The sequence below is a fragment of the Equus quagga genome, chromosome 8 (assembly GCF_021613505.1).
Source record: "Equus quagga isolate Etosha38 chromosome 8, UCLA_HA_Equagga_1.0, whole genome shotgun sequence".
Taxonomy (NCBI): domain Eukaryota; kingdom Metazoa; phylum Chordata; class Mammalia; order Perissodactyla; family Equidae; genus Equus; species Equus quagga.
In genome coordinates this window covers 108,191,912-108,215,303 of record NC_060274.1, presented here as the reverse complement: position 1 = coordinate 108,215,303, position 23,392 = coordinate 108,191,912, and the positions used below count along the sequence as shown (strand labels likewise).

General features: G+C 47.5%; 1 protein-coding gene across 4 annotated transcripts in view; it reads right to left on the bottom strand.

The window, feature by feature from the left end:
- Positions 1–1,892: 1,892 nt before the first annotated feature.
- The window catches only part of CCDC136 (coiled-coil domain containing 136), a 28,875-nt gene continuing 7,375 nt past the window's right edge, over positions 1,893–23,392 (bottom strand). For 2 of the 4 annotated variants that reach the window (XM_046668792.1, XM_046668794.1), the window contains 15 exons: positions 20,764–21,087; positions 18,489–18,600; positions 17,723–17,891; positions 17,341–17,478; positions 16,845–17,003; positions 16,403–16,573; positions 15,792–15,977; positions 13,988–14,182; positions 13,281–13,508; positions 11,351–11,857; positions 10,508–10,729; positions 9,135–9,416; positions 8,172–8,489; positions 6,166–6,226; positions 1,893–2,214 (listed from right to left, as the gene is read on the bottom strand). In XM_046668792.1, the coding sequence (XP_046524748.1) occupies positions 1,982–2,214; positions 6,166–6,226; positions 8,172–8,489; positions 9,135–9,416; positions 10,508–10,729; positions 11,351–11,857; positions 13,281–13,508; positions 13,988–14,182; positions 15,792–15,977; positions 16,403–16,573; positions 16,845–17,003; positions 17,341–17,478; positions 17,723–17,891; positions 18,489–18,600; positions 20,764–21,087 (3,305 nt within the window). In that variant the 3' untranslated portion in view covers positions 1,893–1,981. Of the gene's footprint in view, positions 2,215–6,165; positions 6,227–8,171; positions 8,490–9,134; positions 9,417–10,507; positions 10,730–11,350; positions 11,858–13,280; positions 13,509–13,987; positions 14,183–15,791; positions 15,978–16,402; positions 16,574–16,844; positions 17,004–17,340; positions 17,479–17,722; positions 17,892–18,488; positions 18,601–20,763; positions 21,088–21,862; positions 21,944–23,392 lie in introns of all 4 variants that reach the window. The other 2 variants (XM_046668793.1, XM_046668795.1) reach the window with 2 other exon arrangements.

Here is a 23,392-nt window from a genome sequence, read left to right as displayed (position 1 = left end):
TTCTAAGCCAACAGACCACATTCCTGTCACTGCCCAGGCTCTAGGTTTGGGTCTGGGAAGGACCAGATAGAGTCCCGAGACGGGGCCGACTGCCTACCAGACTGTGACCTCCATCTTGGCTTCTAAATCCAAGTTAAACCAGTGATCCTCAGTGGTAGGTGATCTTCCAGTACTTTCCACCACATATATTCTGAGCCAACTGGTGGCCAGAGTAAAGTGGATAAAAAGCATGGTCTCACTATACTCAACAGCAAGGGCCAGTGGCCAGGTGGGTTGTGAAGGAATTTCTTCAATTAGCTTACGACTGAGAACACACAATCCAATAGAACTGAGGGTAGTGCTTCTCAAATTGGGTTGTGTATACTGCTCAACTGGGGATCTTATTAAAATGCAGATTCTGTGTCAGTAGGTATGAGGTGGGGTCTGAGATTCTGCCTTTCTAACAAGCTAACAATGCTGAAGCTGCTGGTCCTTGGACCACACGTTGAGTAGCAAGGGGCTAGCCCCGCCTAAATCAGTGCTATCTTCAAAGACGAGCCATTTAGAGGGAGGCGAAAGGGATGTGTGGCATTGCCCTCAATCTGCCTAGGTGCAGCCCTATTTATAGGGGCTGGTCACGATTTCAGCACTGGCCCCAGGCCTGCTAGGATGCACTCCCAGTTCAGCCTTGTCACTCTTCTGGGCTGCATACAACTTTAAAATCTCCTAATTCTACATGTCCTTGCTACTCCCCCTCGGAAAACGCTGGAGAAGAAATGAATCCATTTAGTGCTTAGCAGTGCCCACCACTGTACACACCCTAGAGGTATGTGTTGCTTTGGATATTTGGGTGAATGAAACAAACTCCTTTGGTATCAGGTGGAAAGGAGGAAGGGAGAGGGCTCCCAGGAAGCTAGCAGTCATGGGGGCCATTCTGTCCACTGTGGCTTATGAATACACTTGGGGGCGTTCATAGGAAACATTCATGATGAGAACAACCAATCACAAATGGTTCCACAGGAATGAAGATAAAAAAAGGACACTCGTAAATTACCCTCATCATTCTGCTTGTCCCCACTTAGATCCATTCTCAATCCTCTGCCTCTGCTCCAGAAGGCTGACCTTGAAAGGTTATGTCACCTGGGCACCTCTGCTTTCTGGCTCCCAGCGGGGATCAGCCAAGGAGAGGTACCAACAGGAACCTGGGCAGTGGGAAGAGAGGGTGGAGGAGTACATAAACTCCCACCTCATCACGGCTCTGACAAGAGCCGCATCCCCCTGTGGCCACCATGTGTGTCTGGGGCCCCTTTTCAGGCCCCCAACTCTTGCTGCCTCCCTTTCCCCTTCAGGCCTGGGAGGGTAGCCACTTCCCACTGTTGCTAGTGCTGGGGGACTTCCCTATTCCTTGGTTCTCCTAACTCTGCCTTCGGTACACAGTCCCTTCGTCAAACACTCCTCAGTTAAAGCTTCTGAGTGTTTACTGCCAGGACCCTGAGTGATTAATAAGTCATCTCTGAGAGCAAGTCCCTTGAGAAGTCATAAGGACTAAGCCATGAAGGCTCACACGCAGATCTTCTCAGGGCATCCTTCTCACAGTAGATGGGTGCGGGCACAGATCCTAAGGGCAGGTCATTTGGCCCTCCTCACACAAAGTACCCAGGTCATTCCATACCTCTGTGCTCAGGTGAGTTCCTTGAGATAAGGTTAATATGTACAGATGAATCCATCTGTGATTCAGCTGGCAGCATAGGAGCCAGCCTCGTTTCTGAGGTCATTTGTAGGGTGAGAAATCGTATTTAGCAGCCAGACCTTTATGTGAGGTACCTGGTTAAAGGGGAACCACTTTGTTCTGGTTGTGTTGTGAGGTATTTAACAAATAAAAACCCACAAAGTCTCATGTAATTAGGCTGATATTTAATTACAAGGAACCCAAGTTCTTATACAAGGCAGGAGATGGGAGCTAGCCGCTCCCCATAAGCCTTTCCAGCCTGGGTGACTGAGGCTAAGGAGATGGGGACACACAGGACGTATGGGTGGGGCGGGGCTCTGGCACAGTGTGTCCTGCCCAAAGTTGAGGGTTGTGGGCACTGGGGATCTGCCCCCTCAGCTGGCCCTGGCCTGCCATCACTCCGTGAGGCAGACCTCTGTCTCCTGCGGTCGCATGTTGGGTAACACATACAGAGCCACAGCTGCAATAGCCAAGAACACCATAGGCTTCCACATCCCAAACATGTTCTGTGGGGACCAAAGACAAATGGTGAGTGCCCAGCCTTCTGAACTCCTCCCTAAGCCAGAGATGCCCTGCCTACTGGTGCTGGAGAGACACCTCAGGAACACCACGGTCTAGTCCCTCTTACCTCCTGAGTAACCGCTGGAGGCAATGTAGCCTTAGTCCTGGCACCACTAGATACCTGGAACAACACTATACGTATCACCTGGGATGACTGCCTGTGTTCATGCCCCACGGGATGAGAATACCAGTTCCCGTGTGTCACGGCAAGCTCAGGAACCAGACTTCAAAGTGTATCCAAGTGGTTGCAGTGAGAAAGGATCTGATGCCATGGCAAGAAAAAGAGGGTAAATTTGGGCCTTTAGGGTAAGTGACAGCACCTCATTCGCTTTATGGAGGAGAAATGAACTCAGAGTCAAAAGGATAATAAGACTGATCCCTCAGTCTTATCTGAGGTGAGTGAAGAAAGTACACCACAGGGTGCAGGCAAATATGAGGCTGTTAGGTGGCCCAAACCTTTTAAGGAGAATGATGTTGGTTCAAGGAAATTCAAGGAAGCTGGTCACTGGCCCTGGGAAGCAAATGCCAGGGTCGTTAAAACATCCCCAGTCATTGGGTTTGTTGACTGACTTCCCGGGGCTTTGTTAGAGTATGCTGAGGCTTCCACACTCTACTGACCATAGCAAATTCTGTTGGTTCATGGGACAACAAAAAAGGCATCATTTAGGGAACATGAAATCTTAGACAAGAAAATACATGCTTCCAGAAATAGTTCCTATTTTTTTACTGTATTACTTGAAAGACAGAATTTGGGTTTTGAGTCATAAGCTATGGCATAAAGTAACACAAGGATGGTTTTAGGTAAGGATGGAGTATAGCCCATTAATGTTAAGAATGCATTTGCTAGGCCAGCCCCAGGGGCCTACTAGTTAAGTTCAGTGTGCTCTGCTTCAGCAGCCGGGGTTTGGTGCCTGGGTGTGGACCCACACCACTCCTCTGTCAGTGGCCATGCTGTAGTGGCAGTTCACATACAAAAAGAGGAAGATTAGCAACAGAGATGTTAGCTCAGAGCAAATCCTCCTCAGCAAAAAACCCCCACAAAAATAAAAAAAACAAACACCCAAAAGAATTCATTTGAGCAGAGAACAATGGCTCTAAAAAGAAGATTTTAAGCCAAAAAAACTTCCTACCTTTGTAGAAATAGTTACTAAGAATAGAAGATATGAAATCGAAAGCAAAATGATATTGGAGGTAGATATACAGAGTAATTTCTGTAAGAAAATAACTGAAAAGGGAGCTAGAAAGAGTATTTACATGCTCAGATGATTATATCCTAATGTGCATTACTAAAAATGTCAGTCTGATGTTCTTAAAGGAGGAGAGAGCTGAAACCCATAAACGTGAACTGGTGCCCTTTATACCAGGCAAAGGCAAGATTCTAGAGCTGGCTGAGCAAAGGGCTGGACTGGGTGTCCCAAAGGGATAAGTCATGTCAGGCTTTCCTTTCAGACTGGTTACTAAATTGACAGATCAAGAAAATCATGTTTTTGGACTTAAAGTGTTTGACAAGATTTTCCATGACATCCATGAAGAGAATATGAGGACAGAAGAGTAGGATGACAGCCCAGTTTGTTGTATGACCATTTGTTCAGTGACCAATGAGCTGGATTAAAGAGCCTGGAGAGACAACATTCTAGAGGCTCAGCCCTCATCTGGACCATGGACAAAGATGTGAAGGCGGGCTTGCCACTGCTGAGGATGATGCGAAGCTGGGAGGGAAAGTGAATACTCTAAAAGCATGGAGTCAAGATTTAAAAAAACCAAACTTCACAGGATAGACCAATAGATGATCTCTAATAGGGATGAATAGAAAACTCTGCCTTGGATCCAAAAAGTCAACTGAGGTGGAGAATGGGGAGATGAGGCTTAGCATATGCAGTGTGCAAAAGGGTTTTATAAACAATACATGAAATAAGTCAACAGTGTGACATTAATTATCAAGAGAGCTAATGTGATCCGAGGCTGCCCAGAGACAAGTACTGTCTTCCTAATTGCTTGGAAACAACCAAGGAGAATTGCTCAAAATGAGGGGAGAGGACAAGGGGAAACAGGATTGGAATTTTATCTGTTGCTAATGTTGAGTCCTTAGAATCCGATTCACAATATCCTGGCTTGTTACTTAACCTCTCTATGCCTTAGTTTTATGACATATAAAATGATAATAATAATAGCTACCTCATGGGGTTGTTGCAAGGAGTAAATGAGTAAATACAGGTAAGGCAATTAGAACACTGCCTGGCACAGAGTATGTACTATGTAAGTGTAAGCTCTTTTTATTATTCATGTGGTATTTTATCATTCATAGAGTACTTTTATATACATGGACTCATCGGAGCCTCACATGAGGAAGGCAGAGGTTTTATCATCCTTTGCTTACATTTGAAGAAACTAACATTCAGATTATACATTTTGCCCATTGGGACAAAACTGTAAGAAGCAGAGACAGACTCAACCAGGTTCTCTGACCACTGTCGGCCACACTTTCTACTTTACTATGCTGCCTCAGCTCCTGGATGGGGAGCTGCATACTGGGGCGTAGCCAGCCTGTGGGCATAACAGGCTACCCCAAGAGGATACTTACCCAGGAGTCCCTTTCTCTTTCTGTGATTGGGCCTGGCTGGGTTTGAGTTGGTGAAAGGTTACGGCTGAATGCTTTGGGTCTCATCCCATAGAGACTTAGAAATCTGGGAGTGTGCAGGTGAGTGTGCAGGTAGAGGGGGAGACCCCTGTCACTAAAGGAGTTAAAGACTGTCTGTGGGGAATAACTAAGAAAGGAGAAGGGTTGAAGAGGAAAAAAAAGTGAGAGGTAAAAAAGGAAGGAGAGGAAAGGAAATGGGGTAAGTGCTACCAACAAACGCTTCCGCCACCACTCTGAAGCTGTGCAGTCAGTCGACTACACTCCATTTACAGGGACGTGAGAAGAGAGGGTGAGGGGTGGGTGTGGCAGGGAGAGACTGAGAAAGGAGCCAAAATAGGCCAAGAGAGAACAGTTATAGGCTCCAGAAGGCAGGTTCTACCTTGGGCCATAGACCACATTCTGCCTCCTGAATTTGGTATCCTGTTGACAGACCAGATTACATGGACTGAGGCCGACTAAAAGGTGCCCAGAATATATCAGCCTTGATTCCCTGAGAACACTCGCATCTCTGGTTAGTGGAAACTTTTCACCAATACCACATTCTCTCCAGAAAGCCTAGCTTGGGAAGCCAATTACAAAAAAATCTTGCCCCCAAAAGGGATAAACAGAGAACTACCAAATATTTCCTGGCATTCGTGTTCTGATTTTTCTGGAGGCCAGAAGTCCCGGACCAGAGGACTTTTTGGCAGAAAGTATATAATATGGTAGGGGTTTCAGTTCCATTTTCACCAAGGTTGAAGGACGAATTGAGGCTGCCCTCATACAAATGCCCCTGGGGGGGCAGGAGGCAGTGTGTCACAGCTCTCCAGAGCTCCTCTCTCACCCACTGGGGAAGGCAGTGATTCCTTATTTTGCCCTCTGGGTAGCAAGAGTGGTGAGAGATTGGCTCTGGGGCTAATCAAAGACAAAGAGCGCCCAGGCCGGCCTTGCAGACAAAAGTCAGCTGATCAGAAGTGGTGAGGCAGCTTTGAAAGCAGCAACAGTGCTGGGATCATCCAATTTTTTCCCAGCCAGAGGACAGAAACTCAAACCATGTCAATGGTAAGCATTCCAACTCCCTATGTGTTGCGAAGACAAGCTCAGAGATGTTATGGGCTTTGCAGTAGCCCAAGGAAAAGCCAGGGACCTCAGACGTGAGTATCATCTGTTGTAAAATGGCAATAGCAAGAAGCAAGCAGCTGAGAGAAAAGGGGAAGAGGAGAGGCTGGGGCAACCTGCACCTCCCTGTACCCCTCAGGAGAGGACGCAATACCAGTACCTGCGTTAGGACGACGTCTCAGCCCACCAGCACCAGAGCAAAGCCGATATGACCACCAGGCCTACGAGAGGCAAAGAGAAGATGGGGGGGTTGGGGGCAGGGGATGGCTGCAACATATCAAATGAGAAAGAAGCACAAGGAGAGACCAGGAGATGAGAGGTGGTATAAAAAGACATAAACATATGAATCCAACAGATAATGAAGATGAGAAAACAAAGGGAAAAGAGAAAGAGATCAAGAGGTTAAACAACAGGTAAGGCAGAGCAGCAGTATTTCTTCTCTGCCACTCGGGCCTGGTTCCTCCCACTGGAAGCCTGTAGGAGATGCAAAACTGAATGGGTTAGGCAGTACCTTAGCTCCAAATCAGGTGCTGGGTCATTTTCTGGCTTGTCATAACCCTCTCATATCCTGTAAAGCAGGGGTTACCTGCCCCTAGACCTTTCTTATAGGTTACTAACACTGGAAAAGTAAAGCTCCAGAGAGTAAAGCTGGGCTTTCTGAGATGAAAGGATGTATACTTTGCCTGGGTCACCCTAGGAAGAGCCAGTCTCCTGCCAGGCCACCTGTCTCTTTGTTAGCCCATTTGTTCTGGCTGCTTTCCACTAAGTCTCAGTGTTCTGGGCTCTGGCCCCTACGATCCCCTAGGAATCTAATGCTGTCATTGTGAGATAAAATGCACTAAAAAAGCTAACAATGGAGAAGGGCTAGTTCTTTGACGCAATTATTCTTCCAGAGAGAAACTGAGTTTGCAGGCGGTAACACATGACAGTAGAGCTGCCAGCAAAAGATGCAGGACCCACTGGGGGAAAGGGACACCTCCATATGGAGACATAAGGAATGTGCTTGACTTTCAAGTAGGAAAATCAGGTCTGGCATTCAGAAATGTGGCACCCAAGGCAAGGAAATCTATGAGGCTCTGATCCAGCACCTGGTGGAATATGATGAACTCAAAGCAATATAAGACCAGGCAAGAGGCTGCGGCTACTCCTACTTTTCACATCCTAAGTAACAGTTCTCTGCCACAGGGTGAGCAGAGACGTGCATGCTGGATCCCTAGCCAGTGCTGCAGACTCAGCTGCTGGAAAATTCCAGATATCCTTAGAGTTGACTGGGACATCCCACCACAAGAGACTTGTTTTCTTCCCCTGTGTCTAGAGGGACAGAAAGAACCTGTCCTGTAAACTGCAGATTTATTCAGGCAGTACTCAAACTCCTCAGGGAACGAGAGCCCCCAGTTATCCTCAACCAGGTTAGGAAGTCAGGGGTACATACCTGTACAGACGTACCAGTTGTGAAAATACAGAAATACTTTTGTACAGTTGGTAAATTACCCAGGATACTCCCACCCCCATCTCTCAAGATCCAGGAACTAAAGGGTTAGGGCTCTGACTGGTCTCCCTGGACTGGCCAATGCTCCTGCTGTACAGACTGAAATATTTTCATTATCACTTCTGATCATCCCCTGCCCCCACCCTCATACCCTGTAATATATGGAGCCCAGTGGGTGACACCAGCCTCCCCACACCATTAACAGCAACAGCAAAGGTCAAACCTAACAGGGCACCATGGGAGAGCAGGGCTGAGGGACTTGCCCAGGCTGACAAACTTCCCAAAAGACTGACAAAAACTCCCCAAAGAAGGCCTTGCACTGCCCGTGTCCTTAGTGCAGTGCTTAAGGGGAGGGTGAAGAACCCTCTCGACGTACGTAGCAAGGGCTACCACATACATGAAAGGAGGTAGGACACAATGACCCCACCTTGGTTCCCAGAAAAGGTGGTCTTTGCGAGACAGTTCCACAGCAAATTGGTCTAAGTGTGCCATTTCCCACAGAGAGCCTGCTCTCTCTAATCCCGTCTCCATTTCCACTTTCCCCAAGTGCTATGCCTCAGAGCTTGCTGGCTTCTACTCCTGTAGAAGTCCGTCCTAGGGCTGGTCACCCCTGAACACTGGGGCACCTGAGCCCAAGAGCCCATTTCCCACTTGACCCAGCCTTTGGCTGTGGTTACCTTTTTGCTCTCAGAAAGACTGAGGGGGTTGTTTTCCTCTGAAGCTTCAGGGCCAGAGTCATCGTCTTCCTCATCTTCATTGTCTTCTTCCTTGCCCTTCTGGTCTTGGAACTCTTCATCTCTCTCCTCCTGATCTTCTGTGGACTCAATCTCTGTGGGATCTGGTTGCTCAGAAACTAGTTCTTCCCAGGACTCCTCCTTCATCTCCCCTTTGATTTCCTCCTTTTTTTGGTCCTCCATTTCCTCTTTCTTTTCCTCTTTTGCTAGTTCATCTAAATCTTTGTGGCTGGCCTTGTAATAGAGCACCACCTCCAGACTCTGTGGGGCGGAGGCAGGGCAGGATGGGGGATGCCGTTACCTGAGAAGATCCCTTCCCTCACGGAATGCTGAACTATCTCAGAACACTCTGCTTCCCAGCCTGTCACAGCACACAAGCAGCACTGTATTCTGGGACTAAGTCCATCTCCCTGCACAGTGTGGAGGGCAGTCACACCCAGCCTCTGGACTGATATGTCCGTCTGGCCATTAGCCATTTCAGACAGCTATCAGAGCCAAAGATTCTCGAGCTCTGCACCTCACCTGCTGCTTCCTCCCCTTGCATGGCGGCTCCTATTTGACCCAATCCTCTTTCACTTATGTGTACACAACTGCTTTGACTAAATCCCTCTCTGGGGCATGTGGCCCAGGATGAAGAGGGGCTCCAGAAAACTGGGCTGGACTAACTGAGGCAGTCATTCAGCCTAGGGCTGTGGTCCTTATGGGCTGTAACTCTACTCTCCCCTTAACTTCACAGGAAAAGGGACCAAATTGCTACTAAGATGGAACTACTCTAGACAGATTAGAGATCCCAAAGCCTGTAGCTTCTCTACAAATACCTCACCTGGTCAGAATGGTGGTGATGATTTTTCTTCCCAGGATCTCCTCCATCTTTCTGCTTATCTGGGCACTAAGGTTATTACTTACCTTTCTGCTCTCAAAGCTGTCCTCAGGACTGTCCGAACATAGCTTGGTCACCTTTTTATTCTTAACCCCATTGGCATTCTTGTTCATGTTCTTATTGACATTCTTCCCCTTGGTTTCTTTGGTTACAGCGGACCTCTTCTCTTTGAGCTGGTGAAGCTCTTCCTGGCAGCACTGCAGCTGCCCCTCCAACTGCTCCTGCACCGCCAGGAGCCGCCCCTGCTCGTCCATGCTAGCCTGGTACTGCAGCTGCAGCTCCCGCAGCTTGCTCTGCAGTTCTTTGATCTGTTGGCAGTGGAGAGCCGGTCACTCCCAGCCAGGCCTATGCGGTCAGCCTGGGCCCTGCCTGGAGGTCCCCACCTCAGAAATGTCCCTGCTAAAGCCCACGGGGAGTAGACAATAAAGAAAACATTCAACGGTGGAAAATGAGCCTCTAAAGCAGTTTTACAAAGAGTTTCTCCCTAACTTGAGGTACCTGATCTACATCTGATAGGATCAAAAAAGGATGATTTAAATTATGTTTTATGGTGAGCTGTCTGGGGAATAACTACAGGGCTACCCGTTCTGAAGCTCAGGGCTTTCTTATATAGCTGTTTTTGATGGGAACTCCTACTTCCCACGCTATTTCTCTAACAGGTACAATCACCTAAGGAACCGTGTTGTATGCTCCTGAGAGTGTACCTGGGATCCCGCGCCTCACCCTGGAAACAGAGGCAAGTTCCAACCCTGCTCCTTAATCTCTGGTTTTGTCTTTCCTGGCTTCTGGCAGCACATCATGGTCTGCTCGGTAGGTACCAATACTAAGCAACCTAGGCCCACATGTTTCTTGCTCTCTGAACCTCTCCCGTGCATACACAGTGACCCCCACTGGACTGTGCACTCCTCCTGCCAGAGACAACACCTTCTGTCCTGTTCCTAATAGATGTACAACACTTTTCTTGCCATTGTAAGAGATTCAAAAGAAGGAGCTATGGCCCTGTCCTTGAGGTGCTTGTAATCTAGTTAGAGATACAAGACAAATACACATAAAATAACGAAAGAAAATTGGCAGGTGAAAAAACGTAACTCCATAAAGAGCTCTAGGACAGAGGAAAAGAGAGAATAGAGGTGGCAAAGGGAAAAAGAGAAAAATTATTCAGAGTCTTGATCAGTAAATCCCAGCATGGTGGGCACCTGAAAAATATCCCTCAGCGATGCAGCGACCACCCGGCCTCCTGGGATTCAGTCCCTGCTCTGTCCTCTGACCAAGAAGAGGGCAACTCTGCAGAGCTGGCAGCGAGCTCTGTCCCTCTCTCCTCAGCCTCTCTGAAATGGCCATGACCTCCTCTGGCTCTAGGGACTCCTAGGAGACGCCCTGCCTCCCTGACAGCAGTTACCTCATTCTTGTCATTTTGGGAGGCAACAGGCTTCTCCAGACATTCCATGCACTCCTTGAATTCTTTTTCACAGGCCTCCAGCTCTTCCTTCAGCTCTCTCTGCTTGTCCAGCAGCTTTTTCATCCGCTCTTGCAGCAGGTCGTGCTCCTCCTGGCTGAGCTGGTACATGGCCTGCACGCCCTGCAGCCTGATCAGCACCTTAGCAACGACAGTCTCAAAGTGCTGTGGAGGGTAAGGGAGTGATGACGGCACTCTGAGTAGCACCTGCATTCCACCCACTCTCTTTGCTAGGACCTTTCTTGGATACAAAACAATAGCCACAAAGATCTGAAGCTGCCCAGGGAGAATACTGCATTTCTTCCCATAAAGAGCAACATGAGGGGCCAGCCCAGTGGCATAGTGGTTATGTTCAGCACACTCCACTTCAGCAGCCCAGGTTCGTGGGTTTGGATCCCAGGCATGGACCTACACCACTCCTCAAGCCATGCTTGATGTGGAGGCATCCACAAAAAATAGAGGAAGATGGGCATAGATGTTAGCTCAGGGCCACTCTTCAAGAGAAAAGATTGGCAACAGGTGTTAGCTCAGGGCCAGCTTCCTTTAAAAAAAAAAAAGTGCAATGTGACTGTGTTGATGAAAAGTCCTGAATCTTAGACCTCCATCCAGTATGGAAGCATCTCCATGTTAGATGGGCAGACTGCCTCATTTATTTCCAGTAAGTTACCCAGCTCAGCTCTGACCCCATTGCCCACCTCACTTCTTGTGCCTTTCCCCTGGTAACTTATCTCTTAATAAGACAAGAACCTTCTTTCCCCATCGGACCTGTCATCTGGCTACTATTACCTCTACATCTTCAGGCTCAGCAGGCTCATCGTCACTGTTGCTGCTGACATAACTCTTGTGACAGGTGTCAGAGCTACTGGTGCTGCCATAACTCCTCTTATCGTCGATGCTGCTGCTGCTGGTGCGGTAACTCTTCTCACAGGTCTCACTGGTACTGGTGCTACTGTCATAGCTCTTGAGAAGGCTCTCATCGCTGGCCTGGGTGCTACCGTAACTCTTGTGATAACTCTCGCTGTCATCAATGGTGCTACCATAACTCTTGTGACAATTCTCACTGCTGGGGGCCATGCTACCATAACTCTTCTTGTAGGACTCAAGGCTCATTTTTATAGAGGGGGACTGGACTTGGAGCAGCTGCATTTCTTCCAGGCAGAGCTGCAAGTCGGCCTGCAGCCTCTTCCGTTCCTCTAGGAGCCTCCCCTGCTCCTGCTGCAGTAGCTCCTGCTCAGTCTGACTGGCCTCATACAGCACCTGCAGAGCCTGCATCTGGTCGATGATCATCTTGGACTGCCGAGAGTGGGGTGGGGAGACATCATCGTTACTCTAGACAGTGTTGCGCCCCTCCTGGTGCAGATATCTGGGAGCACACTTGACAGAACTGCACACTCCAATCTCACCACACCCTAGGTCTTTGACTTAGCCTACAGGTAACTGGCATGGGTCAGTTTCTTGCTCACTGAGGAAAATCTTCCCAGGGCAGATACTCCATGATTTCTGGGCTTCCATTTCTGCTGGTTTATGCACTCTGGTACATCCCTGTCCTTGAAGCAGGGCTGAGTGAGTCTCAAGATCACTCTGGCTCCCTTCCTTACCCTCTTCTCAGTCAGATGTACCCACTAACATGACCTTTAGCCTCACTCCCCCCCGACCCTCAATTCTAAAATCAGCCCTGGTGTTGAATGTGAGCACACGAAGAATTCCTTCCTCAGATGTGGACTTGGAACCAAGGTCTCCCTACACGTCCCTTACCTCCTGCCCCAATTCTGAATCTGGCCTCTGGGCATGTTTCCCAGGCCCTCTCGGCCTGGCTTCTTGGCTGCTGATGCCCACAATGAGATCTGATCGGTTAAGGAAATACTTTATACCTGGTTCCTGGTCTCATCAGCTGAAATCTGATGCCCCTGGAATCTGACCAAATCTCACAGTTTGGACTTCTGCTATTCCCTGGATCTCCCTGTCCAGACCTCTATCTGAATAAATAGCTTTAGCCTAAATTGAAACTGTCTACCTGCTTTTCCTTGCCCCCACTGACACATCAGACCAAATTCATCCCCCAATCCTGAACAGACGTGTATGGAAATCTCTACCAGTGTGACCTCAGAGGCATGACCCCTTGCTGGGGCTTTAGATGCATCAATTCTCTAGTCTAATCCCCTGACCTGGCTGTTATTGCCACCAAAGTTCCAACGAAGACAGTGCAGTCAGTACCAAGAACCCCACATGCTAGGAATTCTTCCATTGGAAATGAATGGCCCCAGATTTGCTTCATGCAGAACAACAAAAGGTTATAGATTTTGATCATGGAAAAGTGTACTTCTCAATTATCAACCAGCTCATGAGGAAAGGATGACATGTTTAGAGTCATTCCCAAGGAATCCAAACAAACACCAAGTTGGTATTACACATCTGGAAAACGATATGTTGAAGGGATTAAGTCAAATTGTCAGGAGATTATAGACTTCTGGGTCATCCCGGCCCTAAGTGCTCACAGTGCTTCAGTTGGGCGGGCATCTGGGTGAGGTCCCCAGGCCGTACCTAAAGCTACATCTTAATGAATACAAGAGTGGTCATGGCTGGGGAAGGGCAGGGCTTTAGTCTCATCCTTACTCCTGGCCCTACAGGCCTTCCTAACCCTGACCCTTCAGTGGAGCCCCTTTTCCTGCCATGCTGTTGTCCCCAGGACTGTCTCCCTGCATCTTGTGTTGGTTACCTTGTTATGACCACATTTTGAGGACTTAGGTGATTTGGAACCCTCAGGATTCTCCAACACTTCCCGGAAACGAGAATCTTTGAAAAGTTGCAGCTCTTGGTGCAGCTCTAATTGTTCTTTTAATACACTTTCTTGATTCTGTATCAGTTTTTTCTGCTCCTCCTGCATGCCTTGGTAGAGCAGCTGTAGTTCACACAAGTCTTGTAATTTTGTAAGCAGCTCCTGACTCTGTGAGGTAGAGTGGAAGGAAGGGGGCAGGAACTATGGTGGTTATACGGAAAGACCGTGGCCTCCTTCCTGCTGGGGACCCCTCCCTCAGGAGTCTCTGTGCTGGCTCTGCACAGCCCAGCTGGGCCAGGGGGAATCCTTCTATGGAGATCTGCTAGTTGAGTAGCAATGGTCATGTATGTTCAGATATATTTTGTAGTTTACATGGTGCTTTCAAGTACATTTCCTCCAGATAGACGAAATATCTAAATATAAAATGCTGGACAGATTCCAGAGCATAAAATGTATTTTAAGATTTAAAACCCTAATTGGCTATATTGAACTTTTTGGTTTGAGGAGACTCGTGAGAAAGGAGTGGTTGGTTAAGAAAAGAAAAAGTTCAATCCCCACCCTTTTATTTTTCCCAAGTATAGTCACACCTGGGAAGCTTCTCAAAGCAGCTTTTCCATAGTTAGCAGCCATCCCCTGGCTGTGGTTACCTTATGGAAGAGACCAGATTTTGGGAGCGGGAACGTGAGCCTGTGCAGCTCTTCTTGCAGCTGGCCCTGCTCCTCCTGCATCCTCCTCTGATTCTCCAGGAGCTCACACTGCTGCATTTGCAGTTGCCCCATCTCCTTCTGGCTGGCCTTGTACTTTTCCTGCAATTCTGTCAGTCTGGACAGCACTGTATCACACTGTGGATGGGGCGGGTGTGGAAGGGTGGTTACTCTGTAAGGTATTTCTCTGCACTGTGTGGCTAGCAGAGCACTTCTGTGATTCACCAGGGTCTCCCTGACGGTACAGTCACCTTGGACTGATCACCCCAAGCCACACTGTACCTGCACAGGCCGAGATGCTGAATGGGAACCCCAGTAGGCTGCTCGGGACTGCTGTTTGGCTGTGCTCTAAATTTCACCTTCTAGTCCCTTCTGAGGGCAGTTGCAGAGGAGGTGTTATCAACATCCCTCCCCTCTTATTTCCCCACGTCTTTTTCCTCTGGCCCTTTCCTTTGCCATTTTCCCACTCTGCTGGGAATTCTAGGTCCTGTTGCTCTCATTATCCCCAGGTGTTTTTACACCTAATTATGCTCCTTACCTAAAGACAATTTCACCCTAATTTTTTCCCATTTTTCCTTTCATAATCATCTTTTAAGATCTTTAGAAAAGTATGAGCTATTGTTGAATTTGGGTAGAGAAGACAAAATCATCCCATAATTCCAAAAACCTAAATCTTCTAATATCGAACTAATCTTAATGCTATTTCATGACCAGAGAAAAGGTGGCTCTGTATGCCAGCACGCATCCCCCACCATAGACTCTTTCACTGGGAGAGGAGGTGACGAGCAAGTCGTGGGCCCTCTGGATCCTTAAATTGAGTGGGAATGGGGGAAGAGGGAAATGTGAGCCTGGCTGTTGAAAGGCAGGTGGACTTTTGGGGCAGACCCAATAACCTGCCCAATTCTGTATCTTCTGAAGGCCTTTCCCTGGGGACACAGCCTGCCGTTGGCTGTGGCAAGAGCTACTGAGTATTATGGCATAATGTGACTTGCTCTACCATCTTTTGAAAATCTTGTGCCTTTTCTCCATCATGCTTCAATATCTTACCATTTTCTATCAGTAATCAGGAGCTGAAAGTGCTCAACACAGAGTGACTGATAATGACTTACATTTTACACACTATGGAAAAAAAGAAAATGAGGAAGGCCTTATTTACTACCAGGATCTATTACTAAAAGGAAGTGAGATAAGCAGTATTCTGTTCAATTTAAAGAGGGTAAAATTCAAGCTTAGAGAACTTAACTGCTCTGAAGTTGCAAATAAATCCTGGAAGAACCTAGGTCCTTCTAATACCCAATCAGCGCTCTGGGCACAAGACTATGCCATCTGACAAGAGCCTCTGCAATGTGCCTCATTGCAAACTGCACCCTCTCTTCCTGCTCCTGATAATCACGATTGTGTGTTTGGGCCTATGTGTATGTTCTACCCCACAAATGACAAGATATCCTACAGTTCTAATAACGAGGTGTAAATGTCTACTCACGCGGAATCATGTGTAAAACCTTCATGTGTTCAGGCTGGATCCAGATGTACTGATCCTACCAAGCTGTGGCTCGGGCGCAAGGTCAAGGCACACTGTTTTAAAGGCAACAGCATGGGCTCTGCCTCTGTTTCCTGCTTTGCCACACTCGGCTGGGACTGGACAGAAGCCCATCAAGCCCCTTGGGCGGATGACTTCATCTTCTGCCCCATACCTCCTTTCTCCAGAGGAAGTGCCCAGGAGATCCCACCTCTTAATTACAATTACCTTATTGGCACATTTTCCCTTGTCCTCTGGGATGGGCTGGGTGGTCTTGAGCTGCTTCAGCTCCTGCTGGCAGAGCAGGAAGTCCTGCTCCAGCTGATCATACATGTGCTTCTGCTGCTCCAGCTCATGCTTGCTGGTCTGGTACAGCTGCTTCATCTCCTGAAGCTGGGTGTGCATCTCTGTGTTCTGGGGCACGGGAGGCAGGCCCCACCATCATCCCAGGAACCCCTGTGGCTGCACTCTTTCCTCTCAGGCAGGGACTAAGGGGATCCTATCCTGTCCTGTCCAGTCCCAATTTCATCCCAGTGAGGGCTACCCGAGATGGACCAGTCCCTACCTGGCTCTGCACAGAGACCTTTTGGGGCTTCCTTTTTGGGGAGGTGGGGAAGGGAAAGGGCTTCCTTCTCATAGGCTAATTTTCTGGTTTAAAATCAAAGGAAGCTGCGAGCATCATGACTCTGAGATCACCTTTCTACTAAGCACCTCTTTACCCCCTCTCCAACAGCTACTCACTCCATAGAGCTCCTACCATTCCCACTCCTCCTCTGTACTGTTACTCTCACAGAAGACTTCGCCTTGCTACATTCTCCCTGACCTGCAGCTTCTTTTACCTTCTCACAGCTCTCTTGGAAGGAGGCCACCATGTCCTTGAGGCGCTGCACTTCTGCCTCATAGTACTGCAGGTCCTCCCGCAGCTGTTGCTGCACTTCCTGCAGCTTCTCCTTCTCACATGTGATGTTCTGGTACTGGAGCTGCAGCTTCTGCAGCCGGCACAGTAACTCCTATGGTGGAGGGGGGCTTTGGGTAGTACATCCGGGATCCTCAACCCACTCACTCTTCTGCCTGAGCCACTCAGACACGGACAGTCTAAGAATCGACTTCTCCCTGCCCTGCACTTCCTGGTTGTCCTCTCACCTAACGGAGTACTCGAGGGTGGCTGGAGCGCGCGCCTGTGGTACTGCACAGGTGAGACTTGTTTAACTCTCTACTCTTATTCACCTTCCCCAAAACCTCTTAGCCCCTAAGTTGCCCCTCACCTCTGGGTGCTGTTACCTTCTCACTTTGGCTTTCTATGACTGTGGATTTCATGACTTTGAGCTGCCGGAGCTCAGTCTGAAGTTGTAGTTGCACCTTCAAGAGCTCATTCTGCTCATCCTGGCTAGCATCATACTTTTGCTGCAGGGTACAGAGTCTGGTCTTCAGCTCCTCATTCTGTGGTGGGGAGGATGTAGGTAGAACAGTTACACTCAAGAAACAGCAGACCCCACTACAGACCAGTTTGGTTCTTTTCCAGACGCAGACATCTTGAGGAGCTCCCACAAGTCTATGGTTCGGTTTCTTCTCTGAGGCAGACACTCAGTAATAGCTACCATTTCTAGAACACAATGCTATGTGACTTCTCCAAGTGCTCTCCAGTAGACTGTACCCTTGGTTGCAGGGCCGGAGTCAGCAGAGCACACCCTTATTCTGCGTTCATCCGCCCCTCAAGCAGCAGCTCCATGTAGGCCCTTTTGCTCTCCCCAAATGCCCTTCCCCTGTCAGTGTTTACCTGGGTGACGTGGGAAGTCTGAAACCGAAGCACCTCATTCTGTGCACACTTCAACTCCCTCTGCAGCCGTCTCTGCTCCTCCTCACTGACCCGGCGATGATGCTGTAACTCTTGCAACTCACAACACAATTCCTTACACTGTGCGGAAACGGAACAGGAAGGTTGATTTACTATAGGTACCATATGCACCGCAAGAACAGGCTTATGCAGAGTATGGCATTCCTTTTATGGAGTATTTACATCAGGCAAGCAAGTGAGACCCCAAAGTACTATCTCCTGCCACAGTGCATGCCTCCTTTGTCAGCCCTGTGCCTAAGATGTTTCTACCACAGGCCAGGAGAAGGTAAAAGAGACACAACGAAAGGGGCCTGCCTTTCCCTACCTTGTTCTGCATGCCATGCATCTGCTCTTCAGCTCCCAGAAGCTGCTGTCGCAACAACTGGGTTTGAGGATCAGGCTCTAGAAAATCCATTTCTGACGTCTGAGACTCTGACGACATCATACTCTTTAGTGTTTGGGACTCCAGCCACCTTTCCGTTGCTCTTCGTGTCCTGTAATCCAGAACCCCAGAGCCATGTTTGGGAGAGACCTCTGCCTGGCATCACCTGTCAAGTATGCTTGGTCCCGATGCCTTCATTTTAGGCAAAAGATGGTAAGGAGCCTTCTATTGTTGTTTACCTCTCAAATAAACACACTTGGACGATTACAGAGAAAGTCCCCAGCACCTCAGTCTGCACAGGCACGTTAGGCTCTAGAAGACCCTAAGAACGCTAGTCCAACTGGGCTCAAGGCTGGGCCTGCTGTGAAGCCCGCTCCAGTGTGGAGGCACTATGCCATTAGACTGAATCAAGTCTGTGTGGACAAGAAAGGAATCACTTCTGATCTACTCTAGGGCAGAACAAACCAGACCCCAATGCCTAGAAGGGAAGAAACTAAATTTTAGACCTCATTCAAGTCTAGTCCTGAGATAACCGGGTTGGATCCCCATGCCTGCTTTAGGTGGTATCTATACCATTTGGATACCATGAAAGATCAGCTTTCCAGGAGCAGAGGGGGCCTCATTAGCCTGGCATCTGCCTTCACTGATTCTACTCAGGGAAGAGCCCAAGGCAAAGTCCGGCAGAGCCCCACTGGCCTCCCGGCTGTACCTCTCCATCTCCAGGTCTGCAAGCTGCCCTGTGAGGCTGCTGTTGCTCTCCTGCAGAGCCCGGTACTCGTCGTTCAGGAAGCGGTAGCGTTCCCGCAGTTGGTGCAGTTCTTCTGCAGAGGTCAAGCAGAGAGAGGTGAGATCCTGGGAAGGAAGCGCTGGTGACCAGCCCCAATTTTCCTGCCTAGAAATCTGATAGTGGAAGGCTGAATAGCTTCTCTTTTTCTAAATACAGAGGAGATACCACATGCGGAGGCTTAGAAGACAGGGCCCAGAAAATTCCACACTGCAATGTGTCTTGGTCCTCTTTCAGGTAGCTGCCCTTCTTTTTATCTTCCCAGATTTGCCCTGTGTGCTCATCTTCAAAACCCCAACCAAGGCAGAGTCTTGAGATCTTAGGAGCTTGTGAGGGTTTTAATTTTTGGTTTATTGTATTTAAAATTCCCATTGAACTGTTTGTGATTACCTTCCTACTATGCTTTTAGTACAAAAGCTGAGAGATGTGAACTGCCATGTCACACTGCCAGTCCTGGCCTCTCAGAGACAACTCAGGCATCCTGAATGTCCTTTTCACTACACAGAATAAACTGGCCTGCATGTGGTCAAGAATTCTTTCTGATGACCTTTTATCTGCTGGCAGGAAAGTCCATCCCAAACAGACCCACATGTCATCCTCAAGAGACCTGGCTTAAATGCTCCAGCAAGTGTACCTCAGTACCAGGTACCAATACTTCTTAATGCTGCAACCGTACAAACATTCATATCTGTTTTGTTTCTTCATGTTTAAGAATGATTTCTCTATTATTAGAACACTAATTCTACTGACATTTAAAGGACACTAACTTGCTGTACTTAGAACACAAGGCCTGTCTTACGTGCAGATTCAACACCCTGAAAGTCACTTCTAATGTTCCCTCTTTATTCCAGTCAGAAATCCTTGGAATACTGCAGATTACCATAGAAGGAAGGAAGGAAGGAAACTAATCTTTAATGAAACCAACCATGCGCTGAGCATTAGACTTGGTGGTTTCGGCCTTAGATTCAGTTAGTGTGAGTGCCTTCAACGTGCCAGGCATTTCACTGAATCCCCCAAATAGCTCTGTAAGGTTTTCTTTTCTTTCTTTGTGCAATAAACTTTTAATTTTAGAATACTTTCAGATTTATGGAAGAGTTGCAAACATAGTGCAGAATTCCCCGGGGGAATTCTCACTTAGTTTCTCCTGTTGTTAACATCTCACCGTGGGTACCTTTGGCCTGACTAAGGAATCAACACTGGTACATTACTATTAACTAAACTCTACACGTTATTCAGATTTCTCTATTTTGAGAGAAATCGGGTCCTTTTCCTGCTTCAGGATCCCATCTAGCTGTAAAGTTTTATTAACCATGTTTTACAAAGGTGGAAACAGAGCTTCAGAGAGATAATAACCAGACTAAGTTCTTCCTGCTAGTTAGCAGAACTGAGATGCTGAACTCAGGTCTTTAATTCCAGCCCAAGCCTTTCCACTGTGCTAGCCCCCCTCTCCTAGCACCACCAGTCCAAAGGCTCTTCTGAGAGGCTTGGTACAGCCGGGAAAACTTGCAATTCTTTGATTCCTTGTTGATTGCCCCTGCTTGACCTGGCATAATATAGGGTATCCCATTATGCCCAGATCATAAATCTAGCCTCAGAATCAAGGCAAACTCTCTGATGTCATGAATCCTAGCAACCAGCTGGGAGACTCACTGTCTGAGAGCAGAGCTCCGAGCTTTGAGTACCTCATGTATTACTGGAAGTAACCTCTCTTCCTCTCTAGCTGTCTTGTGCTCTGATTTCTTGCCCTCTAAAGATTCTACTTTCGAGAGGGCTAAAGAAGCCTAAGAATTACCATCCTGGGACATGGGACCATGACTAGAGGCCCCCCAAAAGGTGGCCTGGCAAAGCGCCATGATGCCAGAGCAGCAGGAAGAGTTTCCCAAGGTGAAAGACCCCTATACTCCCAACCCAGAATGGAAGCTTCCCCAGGAAGGGCTTTAGCATAGTCAAATTCACAAACGCCCAATGGCTCTCCAAGGAAGAATTCTCAGAGTTCATCTCCAGGGTGCCATTTCTTACACCGCTATGCACTGGTTTGTGACATCTAGGTAAATTTTTCTCCCTTATAGTCTTGAATTCAACCTGGAGGGTTTTTTAGAGGCTCCCAATTCATGATCTAAGTCCACCTTCCCCCATCTTCTTGCATACTATCTCCTTCTACTTTACTGACAGACTAGGAGGAGGGCTTCCTCTCTCATACCTTGCATCTCAGAGAAATCTGAGAGACTTAAACTATTGGATGGGTCAGAGCTCTTCATTTCCATTTCTGCACGGAGGGAGGCGATCTCCATCTCATACTCTCCCCGAATGCGGTCCATGTCATCGAGTTCATTCTGCATCCGGCAGAGATCCTCCTGCAGGGATGCTATGTCGCTCTCATGTTCAGTTGCAGAATCCTCTGCTGCTTGTCGCAGATTGTGGATCTCAGCCTGGGCCAAATGCAACTCCTGTTCTATTTCCTTAAGTTCACTTTCCTTCTCACGCTCTAATAGGGAAATCTCCTCCCGTAGAGACCGCAGCTCACCTGCAAAGCCCAAAGGTTGGAACGTTAAGAGGATAAGTGAACTAATCTACCATGTTCCAGAGGCACAAAGTTAAAGGTAGATTTATTTCTCATCTGGAAACTCCTGACAACCTAGTCTCTACCCCGTCAGAGAAGTATAGCTTCATCTGGTGTGGAATAAAGGGAATACCTAAGACAGGAACAGAGAGTGAAGCTATGTAGTAAGGGACAACAGAAAAGTAGATTTTAAGGCTTGGCACCAAAAGCAACAATTTAGGCTACTACAAACAAAAAGTACTAAGTGCTTCTAAGGAATCGCCTGACAATTAAAGACCAAACCTAATTTACAGTATTCTACTGATGCCCTGAGTCTTCCCAAAAATTCCCTGACTAAAAAAATTTACACAGGGGCTGGCCCCTTGGCCTAGGGGTTAAGTTCGGCAAGCCTTGCTTTGGTGACCCAGGTTCACACATTCATATCCCAGATGCAGACCTACACCACTCATCAGCCATGCTGTGATGGCAACCCAGATATAAAGTAGAGGAAGACTGGCACAGATGTTAGCTCAGGGCTAATCTTCCTCAAGCAAAAAGAAAAAACAAAAAACTTTACACAGACTATCCTCATCTATTCAGTCTTGGAGCTTGCAGGCCTGGTGTTCTAAGTAGAGCAAGTTAGTGTCCTTTAAATGTCAGTAGAATTAGTATTCTAATAATAGAGAAATCGTTCTTAATCGTGAAGAAACAAAACAGATATGAGTGTTTGTACCACTGCAGCATTAAGAAGTATTGGTACCTGGTACTGAGGTACACTTGCTGGGGCATTTAAGCCAGGTCTCTTGAGGATGACATGTGGGTCTGTTTGGGATGGACTTTCCTGCCAGCAGATAAAAGGTCATCAGAAAGAATTCTTGACCACATGCAGGCCAGCGTACTCTGTGTGGTGCTGAAGGGAGTAGAAGGACATTCAGGATGTCTGGGTTGTCTCTGAGAGGCCAGGACTGGCCCAGCCTGAGACTCCCATGAGCTGCCTGTGGTAAGTACTGGCCCCAAACAATGTATATTTAGAGTTCACAGCTGAAACTCAAACGTAGGTTCATCACATGATAACCAAACATGGGAAAATAAATGCTGATCGATAAGGGATTGTTTAAATTGATGATGGTTAAATAGAATATTATACAGCCATTTAAAAGAAAGTGGCAGATCTATAGAGAAGACATTGAAAAGGTTTCCATGGTATATTAACTAGAAAGAAAAATGAGCTCTAAAATATATGTATTATCTTATTTTTGCAAAAAATATTTATATGTATAATACACAAAGACACAGAAAAAGGTCTGGAAAGATCTATGTTCCAAACCATAATGAGTAGTTGCTTCTGAGGGGTGAGATAGCATGTTGTGGGGACTTTCACTTTCCATCTCACATATATCTGTGCTGTTTGAATTTTCACAAGCAGGCTCCATTTTATAATAGATTGTAATTCACAAAAGAAATGTATCAGAGCTCTTAGTATCTGTGGAACATCTCAGGGTTTCTGAACACAGGTGCCCATCTTGGATGAGGAGAACTTAAAAGTGGACAGTAAAAGGCACTAACACCAATAGAGAATTCAGGATTTGGGGGCCAGGATTAGGGAATTAACAAGGATTGGGTTGGGAGAGTCAGGATCTTCCCGCAAACCCTTTGCAAGAGACATTGTCCCCATCCCTCACCCCCAACTCCTGTCCATTCTACTCACCATTTCAACTTTTCCTAGTCTCTCCCCCCAACCTCCTCAAAAAACTAAGCAAAGTCCTCTATTAATAGTGCTCTCATATCACCTTGTCCTTTGCAGTGTGTGTGTATGAAACCCTGGTCTCCCCCTCACTAGGTTATAAGCTTTATGAAGGCAGGGAACATGTCTGTTTTGCTTACCATCGCAGCTCCAGGATCCATCATAGCACCTGGCATAATGCAGCTCAATAAATATTTGCTGTATTCATGCATAAATGAGGCAGGGGTTCATCTATGCAATAAACTTTTACTGAGTACTATGAGTACAGAATTACATGTTTGGGTGTTTTTTAAAAATTAGAACATAGATGTTTGAGAAGAAAAATTTGGACATCCTGCAGATATAAATGCTGGATGCTCAGGAAGCTCTCCTGCCCTACCCCCGCGAGCTCACATGTACGGCTCCCGGCCCATCTTTTGCCAGTCTTCCCTTCTCTAGAACGGCCCTAGCTGTCTCTCTCCTTGGTCTATTCCAACAGTATTAATTGATCCTCACCTCTGGGCCAAGCCCAAGCATCTCCACTTGGATTCTCTGACTTCCTTCCTA